We start from the raw sequence: 22,020 nt of genomic DNA, 5'->3' as shown, positions 1-22,020 counted from the left end.
CGAAAACAAGGCTACGTGTGTTTATTTTTAATTTGGTTAATTTGGCGCTGTGAGCTCGGTTGCTCCCCCCCAATGCACGCAGGACCCGAGCCGTGGCGCGCACACACGGCCTCGCGGCAGTCGAGACCTGCAGGTCTGTTGGGGCTCGGCGCCCACCAGGGCCGCTGCTGCCTGACACCCGATGAACTTCATGCGGATCTCTGTGTAGCTCAAGGTGCATTCTGGTTACAGTGAACTTGCTTGCAAATCTATTACAGAACTTTTGTCTTTTCTCTGCTCGTTTTTCTACTACCAGCACAGCCTTCCATCATTAGGGCGGCACAGAACTGTGCTACAGGAACAGCCTGGACAATAAAACGTCTGCGTGAGCAGTGTCATGTGATGCGATTTCTGCAGATACGGAATATGATACATCGGTGTAATGAGTATGATCGCTAGAAAGGCACTTATCAAGTGGACAAAGACACGAGCAGTGAATCAGAAAGGTTAGATCGCCACATCGTCCCGTCCTGAAAACAGCTTATCTGATCATGGCAAGTGTACACCCTCAGTGTCGCGTTACGGCCACTGCAGTTCCACGGGCATATGAGCTCGTGAGGTCGAGCTGGACCCTGACACGGGGTCAGATACGACACATCGTCCATGGCCTGTCTCGCGCTTGGCGCGCACTGTTGCCAGGCCGGTCCACCCGGCTTGCTCCCGGTACACGGCAGCTGGTAGCAGTAATGTCGTGAATGGAGTGGAAGTCGCATGAACCGGAATGTGGAACCAAGGTGTTGCCATCTGTGGCGGATGGCGCGAAGTTCACAAAGCCAAAGGGAAACTTAAAAGTAGATACTAACTGTTTGATGAACTTCAACAAGATGAGCAGTATTTCAATAAAATTCCTTGTCGATAATCAGATCCAAAGCCGGGGTTATGAATTTTCGTCTTTTTCGCTTTAATCGGAGCAGTTGGATTTTATAGTTTTAAATTTCGGTCTGCTAAAAAAATAATTGAATAGTCGACGTAGCTGCTCCGACAGTGATTCTAGCGGTGAATACGGAAAGTTCGTATTATTCGAGTCCTGAAAATTTCATTATTTACTTATTACGCTGGGCATTACCTTAAGCAATTGTATGTTAAATTTCGTGTCCGAGTTTCGTATTATACGTGTATTTGCAACACGAGAACGAATTTGGTCGTTACCGATGTTAGATGTTGCACATCTCTGGCTAGTACTGAATGTCTTGTTCGCATTTTTTTATTACAATGAATTAAGAATGTAAAAAAAAAATAAAAAAAATTTTTTTTTGCCTCTTGTTAATTTTTAGAAGGCCATAAAATAGTGTATTTTGTAAGTTTTATTACAGTTGTATAGATTTATTATGAAAGAATAATTATCCATTCTAAACACTAATTATTATTTTACAGGTGAACATATTTAAAGCAGTAGGTCACTATTAATAAAAAGGTATTTCATTGATCATTTCCTATGGCCAAACAGAGCCAAAATAAAAAAAAATTATATTGAAATAAACTAAGATGGTGTCTTCCTCAGAAAATAAAATTTAATATTATTTATTGATGCTTTTGATGAAATACAAGAAAATTTATTTCCAAATGCTGTTCCAAATTTTCTTCTTAAAAATATTTTTAAGGACATTATAAAAAGTTTTCAATAAGTGATAGAGTTGCGTGTACAACTGCTGTGCTCATGGCAACAGAGCGGGCTGCAGTGCCAGGCTTGTCTCGGAGCTGCTCGGCCAGCCGTGGGACATCCGTGATAGCAGACAGTGATTCACATCCGCGCTGGGAGCACGGAGAATGGCGTGCATTAGCGAGGGAGTGGTATCGTCCAGGGCCGGGGTGGAGGGCTGTAAGCCCCCTAATGGCGCCCGGCCGCGCGCCACGCGCTGCTTCCGGCCACGTGACCGGATCCAGCATGGCGGCCACGTGGCCTCGTGGCGGAGGGCGGCCGGGGCAGCTGTGCGTCGCGCGCCAACTGTCGCCGCTCATCTCGGCTCTCGGCGCCTTGGCTCTGCGCATTGGAGCGCGCTCTTGGGACCACTTGACTTTCTTTCGGATGTTTCAAATACTTTTAGATAACATCTTACGTTGGTTAAACAAACATTCATTTCGTTTCTAAAGAAATTTCTTTACAGCTGTTGCCCAAAATACATACAAACTCATTTATTTAAAACTAAACTAAGCTATGCATATACTAGTTCACGATGATAAAATATTAGAATGAATAAACGAACGTATTAGAGTTTAACTTCTTGTTTAGATGTAAATCGGTGTTGCGACGGACTAATATATAGAGACCGGAAAAACTCGCGGATTCATTTCGCGATAGGCTAAAATATAAATAGTTATACCTCAGTGCTGCCTCTGCTATTGGCTCACAACTCAACTGGATGACTTTGAGCCAATGAGAAACACCCGACTAAAGCTTTATCGAATAACAGGCTGCTACGCTGGAACATCTCACAAGACAGCAGCCAATGAGTGGGTGGCATTTGACCGAGTGTACGTAGAACTATGGAGTTCATCCTGCAGGTCATTGAACCCGCGAATTTTTCCGGTCCCTACTTATATAGTAAGGAAAACATAACTCCGAGAAAAACCATCGGCAAATTTACAACTTACGAGATCAATGTTGCGTCTCCGGCAAAAATGTAATCTGAATCTCACTAATGAGAGGAAGATACCTGACACTCTAGCGATATGGCTCATTGAGAGGAATTCACGTCCTACAATTGACTGACCCAGTGAAAATTCAGTTTCTTGACATTTGCGATCATTCGTTATTTGCCTCTGTGTTGTCTGCCTTGCGCTCTGCTTGCAGTACAAAGTAAATAGCAATACTACACGGCGTGTTAACATTGGAAATTGTATTTGTTATATTTTCCTTAATTATAATAAATTTTAATATTTTTTAATTTGACTATTTGTTATTTTTTAAGACTGTAAAATAGTTTATACACAGTATTATTATAAATGTCATTCTGAGAAAAAATTATAATTAAATTCTAAACAACACATGATTATTTCACAGGAAAAATTATGGTAGCAGCCAGTCAGTGTTAATAAAAAGATATTGTGCTATGCTCAAACACTGCAAAAAGATTTTATATTAAATAATTTATAACATTTCTTGCCCAATAGTTTACCCCGGGAGGTGCAACACTAGACGGTAGTTTTTAATAACGAGCTAGAGAAGTGTTTTGCGTGCATATACTTTTATTTTCAAACTAAATTTCAAACAAACATACACATTGAACATGTTCTCTGGTTCCTACACTTGTCTTGAAGTACAGTCGTACTCATGAACGATTCACTTTCTGTGAACACTAAATAGTAGGTATATATTGGCCGGTTCGAGCGCAGGGTTTAAGGTGTGGAGCCAATGGAGGCGAGCGCCATATTGTATTCTAACGTCACTGCGGCCATCTTAGATGACCTTAAAAATAGATATGATCTTGAACTTCAAAATTTGCCAAAGAATTCCAATAATTACTCAAAAATCCTCAAAATTTGTCCTAAATCCGCCAAAATTTACAATTTTTAGGAAACACAATTTCACCAAAAATCTTTGAAAAATCAGATAAATAAAAATGTCCCTTTTTTGAGGATAAAATTCCCGTGTTGATGGGGGGAAAATACCCGTTTTATACCTCAAAAATACAAAAATTCGGAATTCGGAATGCCTCAAACTCAAAGTCCGCAAGGCGGCCTCAAGTCCTCATGTACAATTCGCCATAAGCCGCCTAAGTCAAGACCTTGACCTTGAACATTAACTTAATTTTAAAAAAAATTCCAAAAAATTCCAAAAAATATAAATAAATTGCTTACTTCAAATGTTTGGTTACGAAATAAACCCTAGTCCTCGGTTCGATTTCCGGCGAATTAAAAAATATAATTTATGTATAAAAATTGAAAATTCTTAATTAAAACTTTAAAAAATTAATAAAAATTGCTTACATTACACGCTCCATCTTGTATTATAGAAACGTTGCACTTTTCGTTACGGCTGCATTCTTGAAAATCCGAATTTTTATGCTAGAAAATCGGTAAAAATATTTAAAGTTAATAAAAATTTATTAATAGTATTTTAAAAAATGAAATTCCTCCAACTTGGATTATGACGTCACGGCTCCATATTAAAAATTATTGTGAAAATATGAAAAATATTTTTAAAATTATAAAAAATAATTTCATATGATTTAATAAAAAAAATTATGAATAAACGCACTTAACGTCATGGAGTCTTCGATTCGAACCCAGCGAGAGCAAAAAAATGGCAACGGATCCTTTTTTCACTGAAGCCACCGACAGACTAGACTGACCTCCCACCACCCATGCATGCCTAGGTACATATATATTGCCAGATAGTAATAATACACGGCCGCCATATTGTTTTCGTCTGCAGGAGGCCGCCTTCTTGGATCTAAAATATTTTTTACGTCTGCTAGAGGGCACTGCTGCCATGTTATTTTAATTTTTACCTGCTAGAGTGCAGTAATTATTTATTGCCAGGACGCCTACCATCTTGACAGCTCGTCATCTTGGAAATCTGTATTTATTGAGCTAAGAAATCAAGGAAATTTCCAAAATAAATTTTAAAAAATCTGCATTTAACATACTGATTGATTCGATGAGTTAAAAGTCCTTGGTTTGATACTTGATCGATGCAAAAAAATATGCAGAAATTTTTATTCCATAAATGCAGCTTAGGTTACGCGTACAGCCTTCAGTAAGCCAATGTTGCCATATTGATCGCCATCTTGGAAATTTGAAGTTAGAAGTTCGGGGAAAGTTCTAAAATTCATTTAAAAAAATTACTATTAATGTAAGATTGACTCGATAATTTCCATCCTTGGTTTGATTCTCGGCCAATGATAAGAGTACAAAATATAAAAATAAATGTTAAATTCTGTTTCCCATTACCTTTCGTGGAGTGTAGTCTGTTAGACACGGGGGGTGGGGTGGGGGGAATACCCCCCCCCCCTTAAGGTTGTGATGTAGGAGAGTGTTATTATGGGTGATGCGAGACGAGCCATTACACCTGCAATCTCGAACCAAACATACAGTGACGCATGTTAAGAGGCTGTGTCACAAATTTGCACTCCTATCTATATCAATGTTATTTTAAAAGGCAGTTTTTCTCAAAGTCTATAAGAGGTAGGGGCCAGAAATTTTGCCTACTGAAAGTATACAATACATTTAACATAACCGCTTTTTTCAAATTTAGTTATCATATATATTATTTCTGTGATGAAAAAAATAGAATCAATATTTTTATTTGTCCAGATACAGTGAAATTTTGCTTATATTTATAATTATTTAGCAAAAACTGAAAAGGCCATTGAAATGTATTGTACATTACCTTCCGATCAGTGTCTTCATGATCATAATGGGTTTAAAAACCTGGGTGTAATCAAGTCTTTAACTATTTCATGACAACATTTATACTTAATAATTTGGAGATAGGCCTTTTCTATCCTAAGCCCCTGAGCTTTTACTATCTGGTCTGGCGACCGACCTGACACTCTTCAACCACCCCAAGGGTCTCCGATTGCACATCCGATAAAAAAAAGCTGTTCGTTCATTTGTTTTTGTGTCACAGACTTCACACATTTATGCCAAGGGAATATTCCGCTGATGTGACGCCATACGAATGTATTATTCGCGACCATACAACTTTTTTGTTTGTCATCGGGAAGAAATGTTCATTTTGAATTGAGCATTTTTAAATGTCAGCGTAGAATATGCTTATCTGCCAATTTTGCTTCTTTCTATAATAATGAGTAAAGTTAACATTGTCATAGACATTTTATTACAATTCGTTTGCCGTCCAAGTAAAACTGTCACACTATATCGCACGTAATTATATATTTTACTAATTTGTTAGTTGTCATTTTATTTAAGTTACAAATAACAGTAATTAAAAACTATTACTTAATAGTCCAGAAAAGAGATTGAGTTATTATTCATTTAATAGGGGTTTAAAATATGGTACTACATACATATTATATATATTATACATATTATATATATTATACATATATTATCTTGTTGTCTTCTTTGTAACTTTACTGGAAGAATGGCATTTGGTATGTATGTTAACTCACAATGAAAATACTTCAGAAGTACTCAACAGTGAACAACCTAGGCCCTATACTAATTTCATTATGTTCATGGAAATATAATTGAAATTACTAATAATGAACTGTATGTGTTTCACGTAGAGATATCGTACGAACTGTATGTGGTACAGACCAACATTTGCTAAGGCTCTGAAAATACTTAATTTCAGTTAATGTGTGGAGAATATTAAAAGTTAGAAATAATGATATATATAAAACAATGTAAAGTTATCAGCATAAAAATAGAAGTTATTTTTACGTAGCGCCTATTGGAATGAATATTTTGTGTTGAATTATGTGGCATGATTAATATTCTCTTATGGTATGTGTGTTTTGTTAAAATCTTATAAAACATAACTTACTGTTGAAGGATTTTCATTTATTTATTTTTGTTATGATCTTATTTAAACAAGTTTTAATTATATTACACATGTATATTTTAAAAGCATTTTAATTTATACTTATAGAATTGTAATAGGCTTTATAAGGACTCTCAAAATGCATGTGAGTATCTATAATTATCTACATCACCATTATGGCCGTTTCACAAGATCAAATATTTATTGAATTCAATCAGTTGCATTCATTGTACATGATTTTCAATTTGTACATTGAATTCAATACAAATTGAAGATGTTATTCAACTAAGCTTATTAACTTATAAGTATTTTGTTTGTCGAGTACATAAAAGTAAAAGATTCTTTATTATTTAAATAATGAGCATCTATAAGCAATAACGTTTTATAAATATTTACATAAACATAATGAAATCTAATTTTTCAATACTTTATATCTACGATCACATCAACGGCAGTATTATGTAATCAATGAGGTAATGAAATATCTTTAAAAGATATTTTCTCCTCTGTAAAGTAAATTTGTGATACAGCCCTCTTAATGTTAGTCTAGTAAGTTATTTCTTCTTCTAATATGCTACAGCAATATATAAAACTAAGTTTTGTTAGTGTTTTAGTCTTTTGTAATGTTAAAGTGTAATGTAATCAATTCATTTTTTTTTGTAAATTCTTATTCATAAAGATACATATCATAATAAGATAAATAGTAATATTTGTAAATTTAGATTCTTTGAAACAACATCGATAAGAGGTTCTCCTACCACTGTTAAACTGTATGATGGTGCATTGTAAAAAATTAGGTAGTCTGACTTAAGTGAGATTGTATTTAGATTGTGTGTAATGCATATGCAATATCTAAGCATAAGAATTTATGTTATTATCCTTTTAAAACGTTACACTATGAATTTCGTATACTTTTTAATGTCAACTAACATTATTTTTCACGGAATATTACATCCAGATAAAGAATAATTACCACATGTTTGAAGATTAATTGTATTCCGATACATTTAAAGTATTAAAATTTTTAGATACGACTCATACTACAGTTGTAAATGTGAGATTTCTTGATTCTGAATCCCTGCATCCGCAATTTCCTAGTGAGCCGCCGGTCAGATTGTCATCCTCTCAGATTGTCGAGGAACCAGATACATTTTTCGTCGAGTAATCTGGCGGTATAGTAGCTTTATCACGGGCTGCGGTTACAGTTACTTCGGTTGAATAAGCCACTAAATCTCACTGTTAAAAGAGAGAACTGCTAGACCAGAATATTGGAAATAAAAATTTACTGACACGGCCTCTTAAGAATGATAATATAACTGTCCAAACACTTTGTTGTTGACGTTAAGTATAGTGAATACAATTGTTTTTTTTTTTCAAATCACATCCCGAATTAAATTGCTGTATCCGGCTGTGAATGGAGTTTTCGGCAGCAATGGCTGGGCCTGTGGCGGTCTGTGGCGGTCTGTGCGGCCTGTAGCGGTCTGTGGCGGTCTGTGGCGGTCTGTGGCGGTCTGTGCGGCCTGTGGCGCTCTGTGGTGGTCTGTGGTGGCCTGTGGCGGCCTGTGGCGGTCTGTGGCGGTCTGTGGCGGTCTGTGCGGCCTGTGGCGGTCTGTGGCGGCCTGTGGCGGTCTGTGCGGCGTCGCGGCGCCTCTGTGCGGGCGCCCAGAGTTGCGGCGCCGCGGCGCTCCAGGAATAGTCCCCGCGGGCGGCGCGTGTGATGGCGCGGTGGGCCGGTGGGCCGGTGGGCCGGGTGGGCCGGTGGGCCGGGTGGGCCGGTGGGCCGGGTGGGCCGGTGGGCCGGGTGGGCCGGGTGGGCCGGTGGGCCGGTTGGCCGGGTGGGCCGGTTGGCCGGGTGGGCCGGTTGGCCGGGTGGGCCGGTGGGCCGGGTGGGCCGGTGGGCCGGGTGGGCCGGTGGGCCGGGTGGGCCGGTGGGCCGGGTGGGCCGGTGGGCCGGGTGGGCCGGTGGGCCGGGTGGGCCGGTGGGCGGGTGGGCCGGTGGGCCGGTGGGCCGGTGGGCCGGGTGGGCCGGTGGGCCGGGTGGGCCGGTGGGCCGGGTGGGCCGGTGGGCCGGGTGGGCCGGTGGGCCGGGTGGGCCGGTGGGCCGGGTGGGCCGGTGGACCGGGTGGGCCGGGTGGACCGGGTGGGCCGGGTGGGCCGGTGGGCCGGGTGGGCCGGTGGGCCGGGTGGGCCGGTGGGCCGGGTGGGCCGGTGGGCCGGGTGGGCCGGTGGGCCGGGTGGGCCGGTGGGCCGGGTGGGCCGGTGGGCCGGTGGGCCGGGTGGGCCGGTGGGCCGGGTGGGCCGGTGGGCCGGTGGGCCGGTGGGCCGGGTGGGCCGGTGGGCCGGGTGGGCCGGTGGGCCGGTGGGCCGGTGGGCCGGGTGGGCCGGTGGGCCGGTGGGCCGGGTGGGCCGGTGGGCCGGGTGGGCCGGGTGGGTCCCAGGCGTCCTGGCGACACTGCTGCCGCGCGCCGGAGCTGCATTGCCTCTGTGTACACACAGACCTACATTCGCGAATTATCTCGTTGCAGGTTGTTGGGTCTACAGGTCTGTCACTGATTATTCAGTTATTCGAAAACTGTTACTGAATGATTTTAAATAAAACAGTTTTAAATGAATTTTAAATAAATTCGTCTTACGTCGAGAATTTTTATGTCTGTCACACGAAGTCTCCGAAAGAAAAAGAACATTCACGCACTTTCGCCGATCGCTACTCACAGTCCTGTGCCTTCACGAAATGAAGTCCCTAGCGACTTGTGCATCTAGGTACCGAAGAAAAGTGAACAAGTCCCGGTGAACCAAGACCCGGTGGACTAAAGACCACCCGGGCCTACGCCGCCCGTCTGAGGCCTAATTTATAAATAAAATAATAAAAAAAATGAAGAAGAAAAACCCAAGGTGTGTTACCATGTCTGCGGATGATATCAATTCAGTCTCTTTATAATTTTTATTTATATAAATTATATGCATGCAAAATTAAAGATAGATTTTAATTACGGCAAGGAAGTATAACTTTTAACGCGCGTACTTAAGTACACTCATCATTGTTTAAATTTTTTAACTAGCTTATTGGGATAGTTTATTAATATTTAGATTATTGCAACAGGATTGTATCCGTTAAAAAAAAAAATGTGTTTTACTTCAGGATGGTTTGTTTGATATATGGTTGAAGTCACCCAGGTCCTTAAAGGCGACAGCACTTCCGGGACTACGTGCTCGGTGCTCATAGATATGAGTCGTGTCGAGGTGCTGGGACGCCTCATGAGCACAGCACCCTCTAACGACCATGGACTCCAAAAGGTCAGAACTAAAACAATTGTATAACTTTGGACAGTTCTGCCACATAGCTCAAGATTCATTTGGAGGACTGTGAGCCAATGAGAGAACTACAAGTTCAACCTCAGGATTTTCAAATTGCAGGCGTTACTAACACTAGCGAAATTCTCTGTTTCTAGCTGTATGCGCAAGTAGATGTAATTTTTTAACACTTAAGAATGGTTTCAACTTCTTGGCTGATCAAAGTCATTAAAAACAACATCGTGGTCATTCATGATAGATTTAAAGGTATATTGTGTATCGTAAAATTGTTATCAGAATATAGCTATATGTGACAAGGATTACGTTATTTTATGACTGTGTTGAGTCTCTGTTTTAAATAGTTTATTTTTCATTGTTGTAAATGATTTAAAATTTTAGAGTAATAATTTGTATGAAAATTTTATTTTTTATTTTTCTTCAAACAATATATTCACTACACAAACATGCAGTGGCTGTAAAACCACTTTAAATATTACGATATTGGCAAAACAACTTGAAATAAGCAAAAACAATAAATTTTTACAATATCTCTTTTGACGAATGTAATGAAATAAATGTCTAGTAAAGCTAACACATGTGCCTGCTCCTTAAGAGTTTTTTTGATATTAACAATTTGTGTATAGCCATTAATCATAACATCATACTGACACAAGTAGTTAAATATTATAAAAAACTAAATAAAACTGTTTGTAAGAAGCCCTATTCAAAAGTGTTCAGATAAGAGGGAATTAGACTCGTAAACCCATTGTAAGTCTTGTTAGGGTCCAGAGGCATATGTGACTTTACGTAAGAGTTCTGTGGGGTGTAGGCTCAGGGCTGTACGAGCGCGAAACGAAAAGCGCTGGCTACGTGGAGTCACGCGCTACACTTAGCACCAGATTTCTGTAAACTGAACAACATTAAATGCCGAGAGAATACTCGTTTTTACATGGTCCTGTATAGAAAAATAGAGCCTACTTGGCTACAGCTATGTTTTCTCACAGTTATTTCCTGTTATATCAAAATCGTGCGCCACAGTTGAGAGTATCCGTCTTTTTTTTAAATTAGCATTACTGTTATAAAAAAATAATCTATATTTGAAAGCAGTGATGGACAAATTTAACTCCTTTCGGGGGCCAGATATATTTTTTGAAACTAACAGTTCTTTGGCCTCGTCTGTTTCGTATAGCAAATAATAAGTAAAATATGTGGTACGTGATAAAGTAACAAAAAATTCGTACATATTTACAAAAAAATATAATAAACCTTTAAAATTAGAAGAATTATCGTTAAATAATAATATTATATGTACAGAAATAATATTTTTGAGTATGTCTGTGAGAATCCTTATGGTTAAAAAGTGTTTGCTGTCAACTGTAGTCTTCATACATTCTAACAAAGACTGTTAATGCATAACAGTATAGCTGATGATATTTCTTTGTTGATAGTGTATTTAGTTGATCATCACTAGTTTAGAGAATATTAGTTTTTGCTTGTGTGGAAAGAGAATTGATCAACACGTCCATAATAGCATTGAAATGACTGAATGAAACAGGCCACAGTACTTGTGTAAGCGTGGACGAGAGCAATGAGCACTCCTATAGCCCGTCCCACTCTTAGATTGCAGTACACGGCTTATGGCGCCCGCTGTTGCCAAATCTCTAACACATTACGAATTTCAGGAGATCAGTGTCTTTGTAATTTGGATCGAACAAGAAGCATTTTAAGAAATCATATCGTAATTTATAATATTTTATACTATTACACATATAAATTTGTAATAATGCCACTTTTATGTAAATTTCAAATAAAAACTACCTATTGTAGACGAAAATTTCTTATAGTTTTCTTTTATGTTCTAAAAATCCCATATATAATTATATATATTTATCACATTTTCATGGGCCCGATAAATGCCGTATTTTTGGACAAGTCATGTCCAAAATGATAAATAAAATACGGTAATGGAAATTCTCGGTAGAGTAATTTATGGGAAAAATCCGAACAATTGGTTCGAAATGGGGAAGATTTTTTGAAAAACAGAAAAATCGCAACAACTCCCATAATATGAATAATATCGAATCCGTTTTAACGTATGATAACTCGGATTACCTAATGCCGAAAAATGTTTTCTAAATACATTTTTGATACGACCAGCCATAACTGCATGGGTTCGAAAAAAAGTTTCACCGGACAAAAAACGTAACTGCCTTAGTAGACACCTTATCAAATCTGTTTAAATTGTTTGTAATAATATCATAATTATTTTCCAAAACTTTGTCTAAAACAATGTTTGATAAGATGCTTGGTGTTGAGAAGGATAGAAAAATAATTCAAAATTTTGTACCATGATCGCTATTGAATTCCTTCGTATTTCTTTCATACATTTTACATATTATGTTCAAGAATCGATTATAATATTTTTTGTTGACTAAGGAAGCCATGTATTTGAAATTGCTTGTAGGACAGAACCCCACTTATCTAAACACATGACCCTGTTTCCTCTTACGACGGCAGCGCGCGCTCTTGTACTGATAAGACACATCTTTAACAGCTATTTCCACGGAAACTGTAGAAGCAATTGAGGTGGGGCAGCTTTTAAAAACTAACTCAGTTCATTGTGAACATTTTTCTCGCTTACGTTCCCCATCTATCTTTAATAGAAAATTTTTTTTCCGCGGGTCAACTTTTTGAAATGTCAGTTTGTGAGAAAATGTATTTCAATATATTAAAAAAATGATTTAAGTGAAACCTGTACAGTTTTTGTCTTAACATTTGTTCGGTGGCGTCCTAAGGCATTAATTTACTAATAAAAAAAATCTGAATGAAATACACATGTTAGTTTCTTTTTTTTGATGTGAAACATATCGGAATACTTCAAAACAGTTCGCAGCGAATAAGTTATGTTTTTTTAATTTTTTCGGACACTAAAAATATTGTTAATTATTTAAAATAAGCATTGCCTGATGCGTATTTTGATTCTATACAATATGAAAAAAGCTTGGTCCGAAAATTAAAATTTTAAATTTCGTTTGATATTGGCAACAACGCACGAAGAAACAAGGACAGTGCTAACGGCAATCGGCGTGTGTTAGAGAGAGAGAGAGAGAATGCGCCCATTTACTTCCACACTGCAATCTAAGAGTGGGATGCTCTATAGCTACTATAAGACAGCAAGTAATTCACAAGAGTCTAGCGACAGCAATGCTACCTTCCTGCAACTGGCCGCAAATGCCGATCCTTTCCGAAGTTAGCCGATCGGGAGCGCCTACCCCCTGGATGTTTTTTATTTTTAAGCGCGCGTTTTTTCTCTCCAGTATAAAAATGCCACATAGACTGTTTAGTGGATGGTTGGTTATATTAGGTAAGTATAGCTACATTAAAATTACTGTAAAATCATTTTATGGTTGCTTAGCAAATAACTTTTTAATATGTATCTATCCAGCGCTAGGAAACAGTTTACATGATTTCACAGTATCTTTAATGTAGCTATCCTAACCAAATCAACCGTCCACAAAGTTTTAAAGTATTTATAATGTAGCTAACCTAACCTAATTGACCATTAGTTATCATGTCCTTACCTGAAAATTACAATTTAATTAATAAATATACTTTTATTTGCATTCATTATTCAAATATATTTATTACTTTTGAAATGTTACGTGATCGTATTTATTTTTACAAGTACAAAAAAAAGTTCATACCTGCCGGGATTCGAAACGTCAACCTTACGTTTAGATAATAGCACCGCTGAGCGCTCAGCCACGAGGCCATATTTGATGATTGGAAGTTTCAGATGACATATATGATCGTGCCGCCGGCCCCGGAACGAGCCTGAGCGGTGCGGCAGCCGGCCCCGGAACGAGCGTAAGCGGTGCGGCAGTTGCAGGAAGGTAGCATTGCTGTCGCTAGACTCTTCTAGTAATTCACATGCTGTGGGCAGGTCGCTTCGCGGCAGGACATGCCGAAGCAATATGCCACCGGCTTGTTTGGGCGGACGGGAACAACACCAGAGCTTGTTCGTGGCGCCACTCCCGGCCACTCCCGGCCACTCCCGGCCACTCCCGGCCACTCCCGGCTACTCCCGGCCACTCACGGCCAATCATGGCCACTCACGGCCACTCACGGCCACTCACGGCCACTCACGGCCACTACCGGCCACTCCCGGCCACTCACGGCCACTCACGGCCACTCACGGCCACTCACGGCCACTCCCGGCCACTCACCGCCACTCACCGCCACTCACCGCAACTCACCGCCACTCCCCGCCACTCCCCGCCACTCCCCGCCACTCCCCGGTCACTCCCGGCGCCTCACGGCCACTCCCGGCCACTCCCGGCCACTCCCGGCCACTCACGGCCACTCACGGACACTCCCGGTCACTCACGGCCACTCACGGCCACTCCCCGCCACTCCCCGCCACTCCCCACCACTCCCAGTCACTCCCCGCCACTCCCCGCCACTCCCGGTCACTCCCGGCCACTCCCGGCCACTCCCGGCCACTCCCGGCTACTCCCGGCCACTCCCGGCCACTCACGGCCACTCCCGGCCACTCCAGGCCACTCCCGGCCACTCCCGGCCACTCCCGGCCACTCCCGGTCACTCCCGGTCACTCCCGGCAACTCACGGCCACTCACGGCCACTCACGGTCACTCACGGTCACTCACGGTCACTCACGGTCACTCACGGTCACTCACGGTCACTCATGGTCACTCCCGGTCACACCCCGCCACTCCCCGCCACTCCCGGCCACTCCCGGCCACTCCCGACCACTCCCGGCCACTCTCGGCCACTCACGGCCACTCCCGGCCACTCGCGGCCACTCCCGGCCACTCCCGGCCACTCCCGGCCACTCCCAGCCACTCCCGGCCACTCCCGGCCACTCCCGGCCACTCACGGCCTCTCCCCGCCACTCCCCGCCACTCCCGGTCACTCCCGGCCACTCCCCGCCACTCCCCGCCACTCCCGGCCACTCCCGGCCACTCCCGGCCACTCCCGGCCACTATCGGCCACTCCCGGCCACTCCCGCCACTCCCGGCCAATCCCCGCCACTCCCCGCCATACCCCGCCACTCCCCGTCACTCCCCGTCACTCCCCTTAACTACCGGCCACTCCCGGACACTCCCCGCCACTCCCCGCCACTCCCCGCCACTCCCCACCACTCCCCGCCACTCCCCGCCTCTCCCGGCCACTCCAGACCACTCCCGGCCACTCCCCGCCACTCCCGGACACTCCCGGCCACTCCCGGCCACTCCCGGCCACTCCCGGCCACTCCCCGCCACTCCCGGACACTCCCGGCCACTCCCGGCCACATCCGGCCACTACCGGCCACTCCCGGCCACTCCCGGTCACTCACAGCCACTCCCCGCCACTCCCCGCCACTCCCGGCCACTCCCCGCCAATCCCCGCCACTCACGCTCACTCACGGTCACTCCCGGCAACTCCCCGCCACTCCCGGGCACTCCCCGCTACTCCCGGCCACTCCCGGCCACTCCCGGCCACTCTCGGCCACTCCCGGCCACACCCGGCCACTCCCGGTCACTCCCGGCCACTCCCGGCCACTCCCGGCCACTCCCCGCCACTCCTTGCCACTCCCCGCCACTCCCCGTCACTCCCCGTCACTCCACGTAACTCCCGTTCACTCCCGGACACTCGCCGCCACTCCCCGCCACTCCCCGCCACTCCCCACCACTCCCCGCCACTCACGGTTACTCCCGGCCACTCCCGGCCACTCCCCGCCACTCACGGCCACTCCTTGACACTCACGGCCACTCACGGCCACTCCCGGACACTCCCACCTTTCCCAGCAACTCCCGGCCACTCCCGGTCACTCCCGGCCACTCCCGGCCACTCCCGGCCAATCCTTGCCACTCCCGGCCACTCCCGGTCAATCCCGGTCACTCACGGCCACTCACGGCCACTCACGGCCACTCACGGCCACTCACGGCCACTCCCGGCCACTCACAGCCACACCCGGCCACTACCGGCCTATCCCGGCCACTCCCGGCCTATCCCCGCCACTCCCGGTCACTCCCGGTCACTCACGGCCACTCCCGGCCACTCCCGTCAACTCACGGCCCCTCCCGGCCACTCACGGCCACTCACGGCCATTCACGGCCACTCACGGCCACTCAGGGCCACTCCCGGCCACTCCCGGCCACTCCCGGCCACTCACGGCCACTCACGGCCACTTCCGGTCACTATCGGTCACTCCCGGTCACTCCCGGCCACTCACGGCCACTCACGGCCACTCCCGGCCACTCCCGGACACTCCCGGCCACTCCCGGCCACTCCCGGCCACTTTCGGCCACTCCCGGCCACTCCCGGCCACTCCCGGGCACTCCCGGTCACTCCCAGCCACTCACGGGCACTCAAGGCCACTCACGGTCACTCCCGGCCACTCCCCGCCACTCCCCGCCACTTCCCGCCACTCCCGGCCACTCCCGGTCACTCCCGGTCACGCACGGCCACTCCCGGCCACTCCCGGCCACTCCCCGCCACTCCCCGCCACTCCCGGCCACTACCCGCCACTCCCGGCAACTCCCGGCTACTCCTTGTCACTCACGGCCACTCCCCGCCACTCACAGCCACTCCCCGCCACTCACCGCCACTCACGGCCAATCACGGCCACTCCCGGCCACTCACGGTCATTCCCGGCCACTCCCCGCTACTCCCCGTTACTCCCCGCCTCTCCCGGCCAGTCCCGGTCACTCCCGGTCACTCACGGCCACTCACGGCCACTCCCCGCCACTCCCCGCCATTCCCCGCCACTCATGGCCACTCCCCGCCACTCCCCGCCACTCCAGGCCACTCACGGTTACTCCCGGCCACTCCCGGCCACTCCCCGCCACTCACGGCCACTCCCCGCCACTCACGGCCACTCACGGCCACTCCCGGCCACTCCCGGCCACACCCGGCCACTCCCACCTTTCCCAGCAACTCCCGGTCACTCCCGGTCACTCCCGGCCACTCCCGGCCACTCACGGTCAATCCCGGTCACTCCCGGACACTCACGGCCACTCACGTCCACTCACGGCCACTCACGGCCACTCCCGGCCACTCACAGCCACTCCCGGCCCCTACCGGCCTATCCCGGCCACTCCCGGCCTATCCCCGCCACTCCCGGTCATGCCCGGTCACTCACGGCTACTCCCGGCCACTCCCGTCAACTCACGGCCCCTCCCGGCCACTCTAGGCCACTCACGGCCACTCACGGCCACTCACGGCCACTCAGGGCCACTCCCGGCCACTCCCGGCCACTCCAGCCACTCACGGCCACTCACGGCCACTTCCGGTCACTATCGGTCACTCACGGTCACTCCCGGTCACTCACGGCCACTCACGGCCACTCCCGGCCACTCCCGGACACTCCCGGCCACTCCCGGCCACTCCCGGCCACTTTCGGCCACTCCCGGCCACTCCCGGCCACTCCCGGTCACTCCCAACCACTCACGGGCACTCCTGGCCACTCACGGTCACTCCCGGCCACTCCCCGCCACTGCCCGCCACTTCCCGCCACTCCCGGCCACTCCCGGTCACTCCCGGTCACGCACGGCCACTCCCGGCCACTCACGGCCACTCCCCGCCACTCCCCGCCACTCACCGCCACTCACGGCCAATCACGGCCACTCCCGGCCAATCCCGGCCACTCACGGTCATTCCCGGCCACTCCCCGCCACTCCCCGTTACTCCCCGCCTCTCCCGGCCAGTCCCGGTCACTCCCGGTCACTCACGGCCACTCACGGCCACTCACGGCCACTCACGGCCACTCACGGCCACTCCCGGTCACTCCCGGCCACTCATGGTCAATCCCGGCCACTCCCGGCCACTCCCTGCTACTTACGGCCACTCACGGCCACTCCCAGCCACTCCCGGCCACTCCCGGCCACTCCCGGCCACTCCCGGTCACTCACGGTCACTCCCGGCCACTCCTTGCCACTCCCTGCCACTCCCGGTCACACCTGGTCACTCACGGCCACGCCCGGCCACTCCCGGCCACTTACGACCACTCACGGCCACTCACGGCCACTCACGGCCACTCTCCGCCACTCCCGGCCACTCCCCGCCACTTCCCGCCACTCCCGGCCACTCCCGGTCACTCCCGGTCACGCACGGCCACTCCCGGGCACTCCCGGCCACTCCCCGCCACTCCCCGCCACTCCCGGCCACTACCCGCCACTCCCGGCAACTCCCGGCTACTCCTTGTCACTCACGGCCACTCCCCGCCACTCACAGCCACTCCCCGCCACTCACCGCCACTCACGGCCAATCACGGCCACTCCCGGCCACTCACGGTCATTCCCGGCCACTCCCCGCTACTCCCCGTTACTCCCCGCCTCTCCCGGCCAGTCCCGGTCACTCCCGGTCACTCACGGCCAACCCGGCCACCCCCGGCCACTCCCGGTCACTCCCGGTCACTCCCGGCCACTCACGGCCACTCACGGCCACTCACGGCCACTCCCGGCCACTCCCGGTCACTCCCGGCCACTCACTGTCACTCCCGGCCATTTTCGGCCACTCCCCGCCACTCACGGCCACTGCCTGGCCACTCGCCGCCACTCCCGGTCACTCCCGGCCACTTCCGGCCACTCCCGGCCACTCCCCGCCACTCCAGGCCATTCCTCGCCACTCTCCGCCACTCACGGCCACTCCCCGCCCCTCCCCGCCACTCACGGCCACTTCCGGCCACTCCCGGCCACTCACGGCCACTCACGGCCACTTACGGCCTCTCACGGCCACTCACGGCCACTCCCGGCCACTCTCGGTCACTCACGGTCACTCCCGGCCACTCCCCGCCACTCCCCGCCACTCCCGGTCACTCCCGGTCACGCACGGCCTCTCCCGGGCACTCCCGGCCACTCCCTGCCACTCCCAGCCACTCCCGGCCACTCCCCGCCACTCCAGGCCACTCTTCGCCACTCCCCGCCACTCACGGCCACTCCCCGCCCCTCCAAGCCACTCACGGCCACTCCCGGCCACTCCCGGCCACTCACGGCCACTCACGGCCACTCACCGCCTCTCACGGCCACTCCGGGTTACTCCCCGCCACTCCCGGCCACTCACGGCCACTTACGGCCACTCCCGGTCACTCCCGATCACTCCCGGCCACTCACGTCCACTCACGGCCACTCCCGGCCACTCCCGGCCACTCCCGGCCACTCCCGGCCACTCCGGGTCACTCCCGGCCACTCACGGCCACTCCCGGCCACTCACGGTCACTCCCGGCAACTCCCCGCCACTCCCCGCCACTCCCCGCCACTCCCGGTCACTCCCGGTCACGCACGGCCTCTCCCGGGCACTCCCGGCCACTCCCTGCCACTCCTAGCCACTCCTGGCCACTCCCCGCCACTCCAGTCCACTCCCCACCACTCCAGGCCACTCCCCGCCACTCCCCGCCACTCACGGCCACTCACGGCCACTCACGGCCACTTCCGGCCACTCCCGGCCACTCCCGGCCACTCCCCGCCACTGCCGGCCAATCCCGGCCACTCACGTTCATTCCCGGCCACTCCCCGCCACTCCCCGTTACTCCCCGCCTCTCCCGGTCACTCCCGGTTACTCACGGCCACTCCCGGCCACTCACGGCCAACCCGGCCACCCCCGGCCACTCCCGGTCACTCCCGGCCACTCACGGCCACTCACGGCCACTCACGGCCACTCCCGGCCACTCCCGGTCACTCCCGGCCACTCACTGTCACTCCCGGCCATTTTCGGCCACTCCCCGCCACTCACGGCCACTGCCTGGCCACTCCCCGCCACTCCCGGTCACTCCCGGCCACTTCCGGCCACTCCTGGCCACTCCCCGCCACTCCAGGCCATTCCTCGCCACTCCCCGCCACTCACGGCCACTCCCCGCCCCTCCCCGCCACTCACGGCCACTCCCGGCCTTTCACGGCCACTCACGGCCACTTACGGCCTCTCACGGCCACTCACGGCCACTCCCGGCCACTCTCGGTCACTCACGGTCACTCCCGGCCACTCCCCGCCACTCCCCGCCACTCCCCGCCACTCCCGGTCACTCCCGTTCACGCACGGCCTCTCCCGGGCACTCCCGGCCACTCCCTGCCACTCCCAGCCACTCCCGGCCACTCCCCGCCACTCCAGGCCACTCTTCGCCACTCCCCGCCACTCACGGCCACTCCCCGCCCCTCCCCGCCACTCACGGCCACTCCCGGCCACTCCCGGCCACTCACGGCCACTCACGGCCACTCACCGCCTCTCACGGCCACTCCGGGTTACTCCCCGCCACTCCCGGCCACTCACGGCCACTCACGGCCACTCCCGGTCACTCCCGGGCACTCCCGGCCACTCACGTCCACTCACGGCCACTCCCGGCCACTCCCGGCCACTCCCGGCCACTCCCGGCCACTCCCGGCCACTCCGGGTCACTCCCGGCCACTCACGGCCACTCCCGGCCACTCACGGTCACTCCCGGCCACTCACCGCCACTCCCCGCCACTCCCCTCCACTCCCGGTCACTCCCGGTCACGCACGGCCTCTCCCGGGCACTCCCGGCCACTCCCTGCCACTCCAATCACTCCCGGCCACTCCCCACCACTCCAGGCCACTCCCCGCCACTCCCCGCCACTCACGGCCACTCACGGCCACTCACGGCCACTTCCGGCCACTCCCGGCCACTCCCGGCCACTCCCCGCCACTGCCGGCCAATCCCGGCCACTCACGTTCATTCCCGGCCACTCCCCGCCACTCCCCGTTACTCCCCGCCTCTCCCGGCCAGTCCCGGTCACTCACGGCCACTCACGGCCACTCACGGCCACTCACGGCCACTCCCGGCCACTCCCGGCCACTCCCGGCCACTCCCGGCCACTCCCGGTCACTCACGGTCACTCCCGGCCACTCCTTGCCACTCCCTGCCACTCCCGGTCACACCTGGTCACTCACGGCCACTCCCGGCCACTCCCGGCCACTTACGACCATCACGGCCACTCACGTACACTCACGGCCACTCTCCGCCACTCCCGGCCAATCAAGGCCACTCACGGCAACTCCCGGCCTATCCCAGCCACTCCCGGCCTATCCCCGCCACTCCCGGTCACTCCCGGTTACTCACGGCCACTCCCGGCCACTCACGGCCACTCCCGGCCACCCCCGGCCACTCCCGGTCACTCCCGGTCACTCACGGCCACTCACGGCCACTCACGGCCACTCACGGCCACTCCCCGCCACTCCCCGCCACTCCCCGCCACTCCCGGCCACTCCCGGCCACTCCCCGCCACTCCCGGCCACTCCCGGCCACTCCCGGCCACTCCGGCCACTCCCGGTCACTCACGGCCACTCCCCGCCACTCCCCGCCACTCCCCGCCATTCCCCGCCACTCATGGCCACTCCCCGCCACTCCCCGCCACTCCAGGCCACTCACGGTTACTCCCGGCCACTCCCGGCCACTCCCCGCCACTCACGGCCATTCCCCGCCACTCACGGCCACTCACGGCCACTCCCGGCCACTCCCGGCCACTCCCGGCCACTCCCACCTTTCCCAGCAACTCCCGGTCACTCCCGGTCACTCCCGGCCACTCCCGGCCACTCACGGTCAATCCCGGTCACTCCCGGACACTCACGGCCACTCACGTCCACTCACGGCCACTCACGGCCACTCCCAGCCACTCACAGCCACTCCCGGCCACTACCGGCCTATCCCGGCCACTCCCGGCCTATCCCCGCCACTCCCGGTCACTCCCGGTCATTCACGGCTACTCCCGGCCACTCCCGTCAACTCACGGCCCCTCCCGGCCACTCTAGGCCACTCACGGCCACTCACGGCCACTCACGGCCACTCAGGGCCACTCCCGGCCACTCCCGGCCACTCCCGACCACTCACGGCCACTCACGGCCACTTCCGGTCACTATCGGTCACTCACGGTCACTCCCGGTCACTCACGGCCACTCACGGCCACTCCCGGCCACTCCCGGACACTCCCGGCCACTCCCGGCTACTCCCGGCCACTTTCGGCCACTCCCGGCCACTCCCGGCCACTCCCGGTCACTCCCAGCCACTCACGGGCACTCCTGGCCACTCACGGTCACTCCCGGCCACTCACCGCCACTCCCCGCCACTTCCCGCCACTCCCGGCCACTCCCGGTCACTCCCGGTCACGCACGGCCACTCCCGGCCACTCACGGCCACTCCCCGCCACTCCCCGCCACTCACCGCCACTCACGGCCAATCACGGCCACTCCCGGCCAATCCCGGCCACTCACGGTCATTCCCGGCCACTCCC

General features: G+C 51.5%; 1 protein-coding gene across 1 annotated transcript in view; it reads right to left on the bottom strand.

Moving 5' to 3' along the window:
• Positions 1-558: 558 nt before the first annotated feature.
• Positions 559-22,020, bottom strand: part of LOC134531368 (mucin-1-like) — a 39,738-nt gene continuing 18,276 nt past the window's right edge. The window contains exons 4-7 of the mRNA XM_063367069.1: positions 19,715-19,843; positions 8,110-8,972; positions 1,722-2,020; positions 559-713 (exon numbers count right to left, since the gene is read on the bottom strand). Of these exons, the coding sequence (XP_063223139.1) occupies positions 559-713; positions 1,722-2,020; positions 8,110-8,972; positions 19,715-19,843 (1,446 nt within the window). The remainder of the gene's footprint in view (positions 714-1,721; positions 2,021-8,109; positions 8,973-19,714; positions 19,844-22,020) is intronic.

The sequence above is a fragment of the Bacillus rossius genome, chromosome 3 (assembly GCF_032445375.1).
Source record: "Bacillus rossius redtenbacheri isolate Brsri chromosome 3, Brsri_v3, whole genome shotgun sequence".
Lineage (NCBI taxonomy): Eukaryota > Metazoa > Arthropoda > Insecta > Phasmatodea > Bacillidae > Bacillus > Bacillus rossius.
The sequence above is the reverse complement of the archived record's forward strand: the minus strand, read 5'-3'. Positions and strand labels throughout refer to the sequence as shown.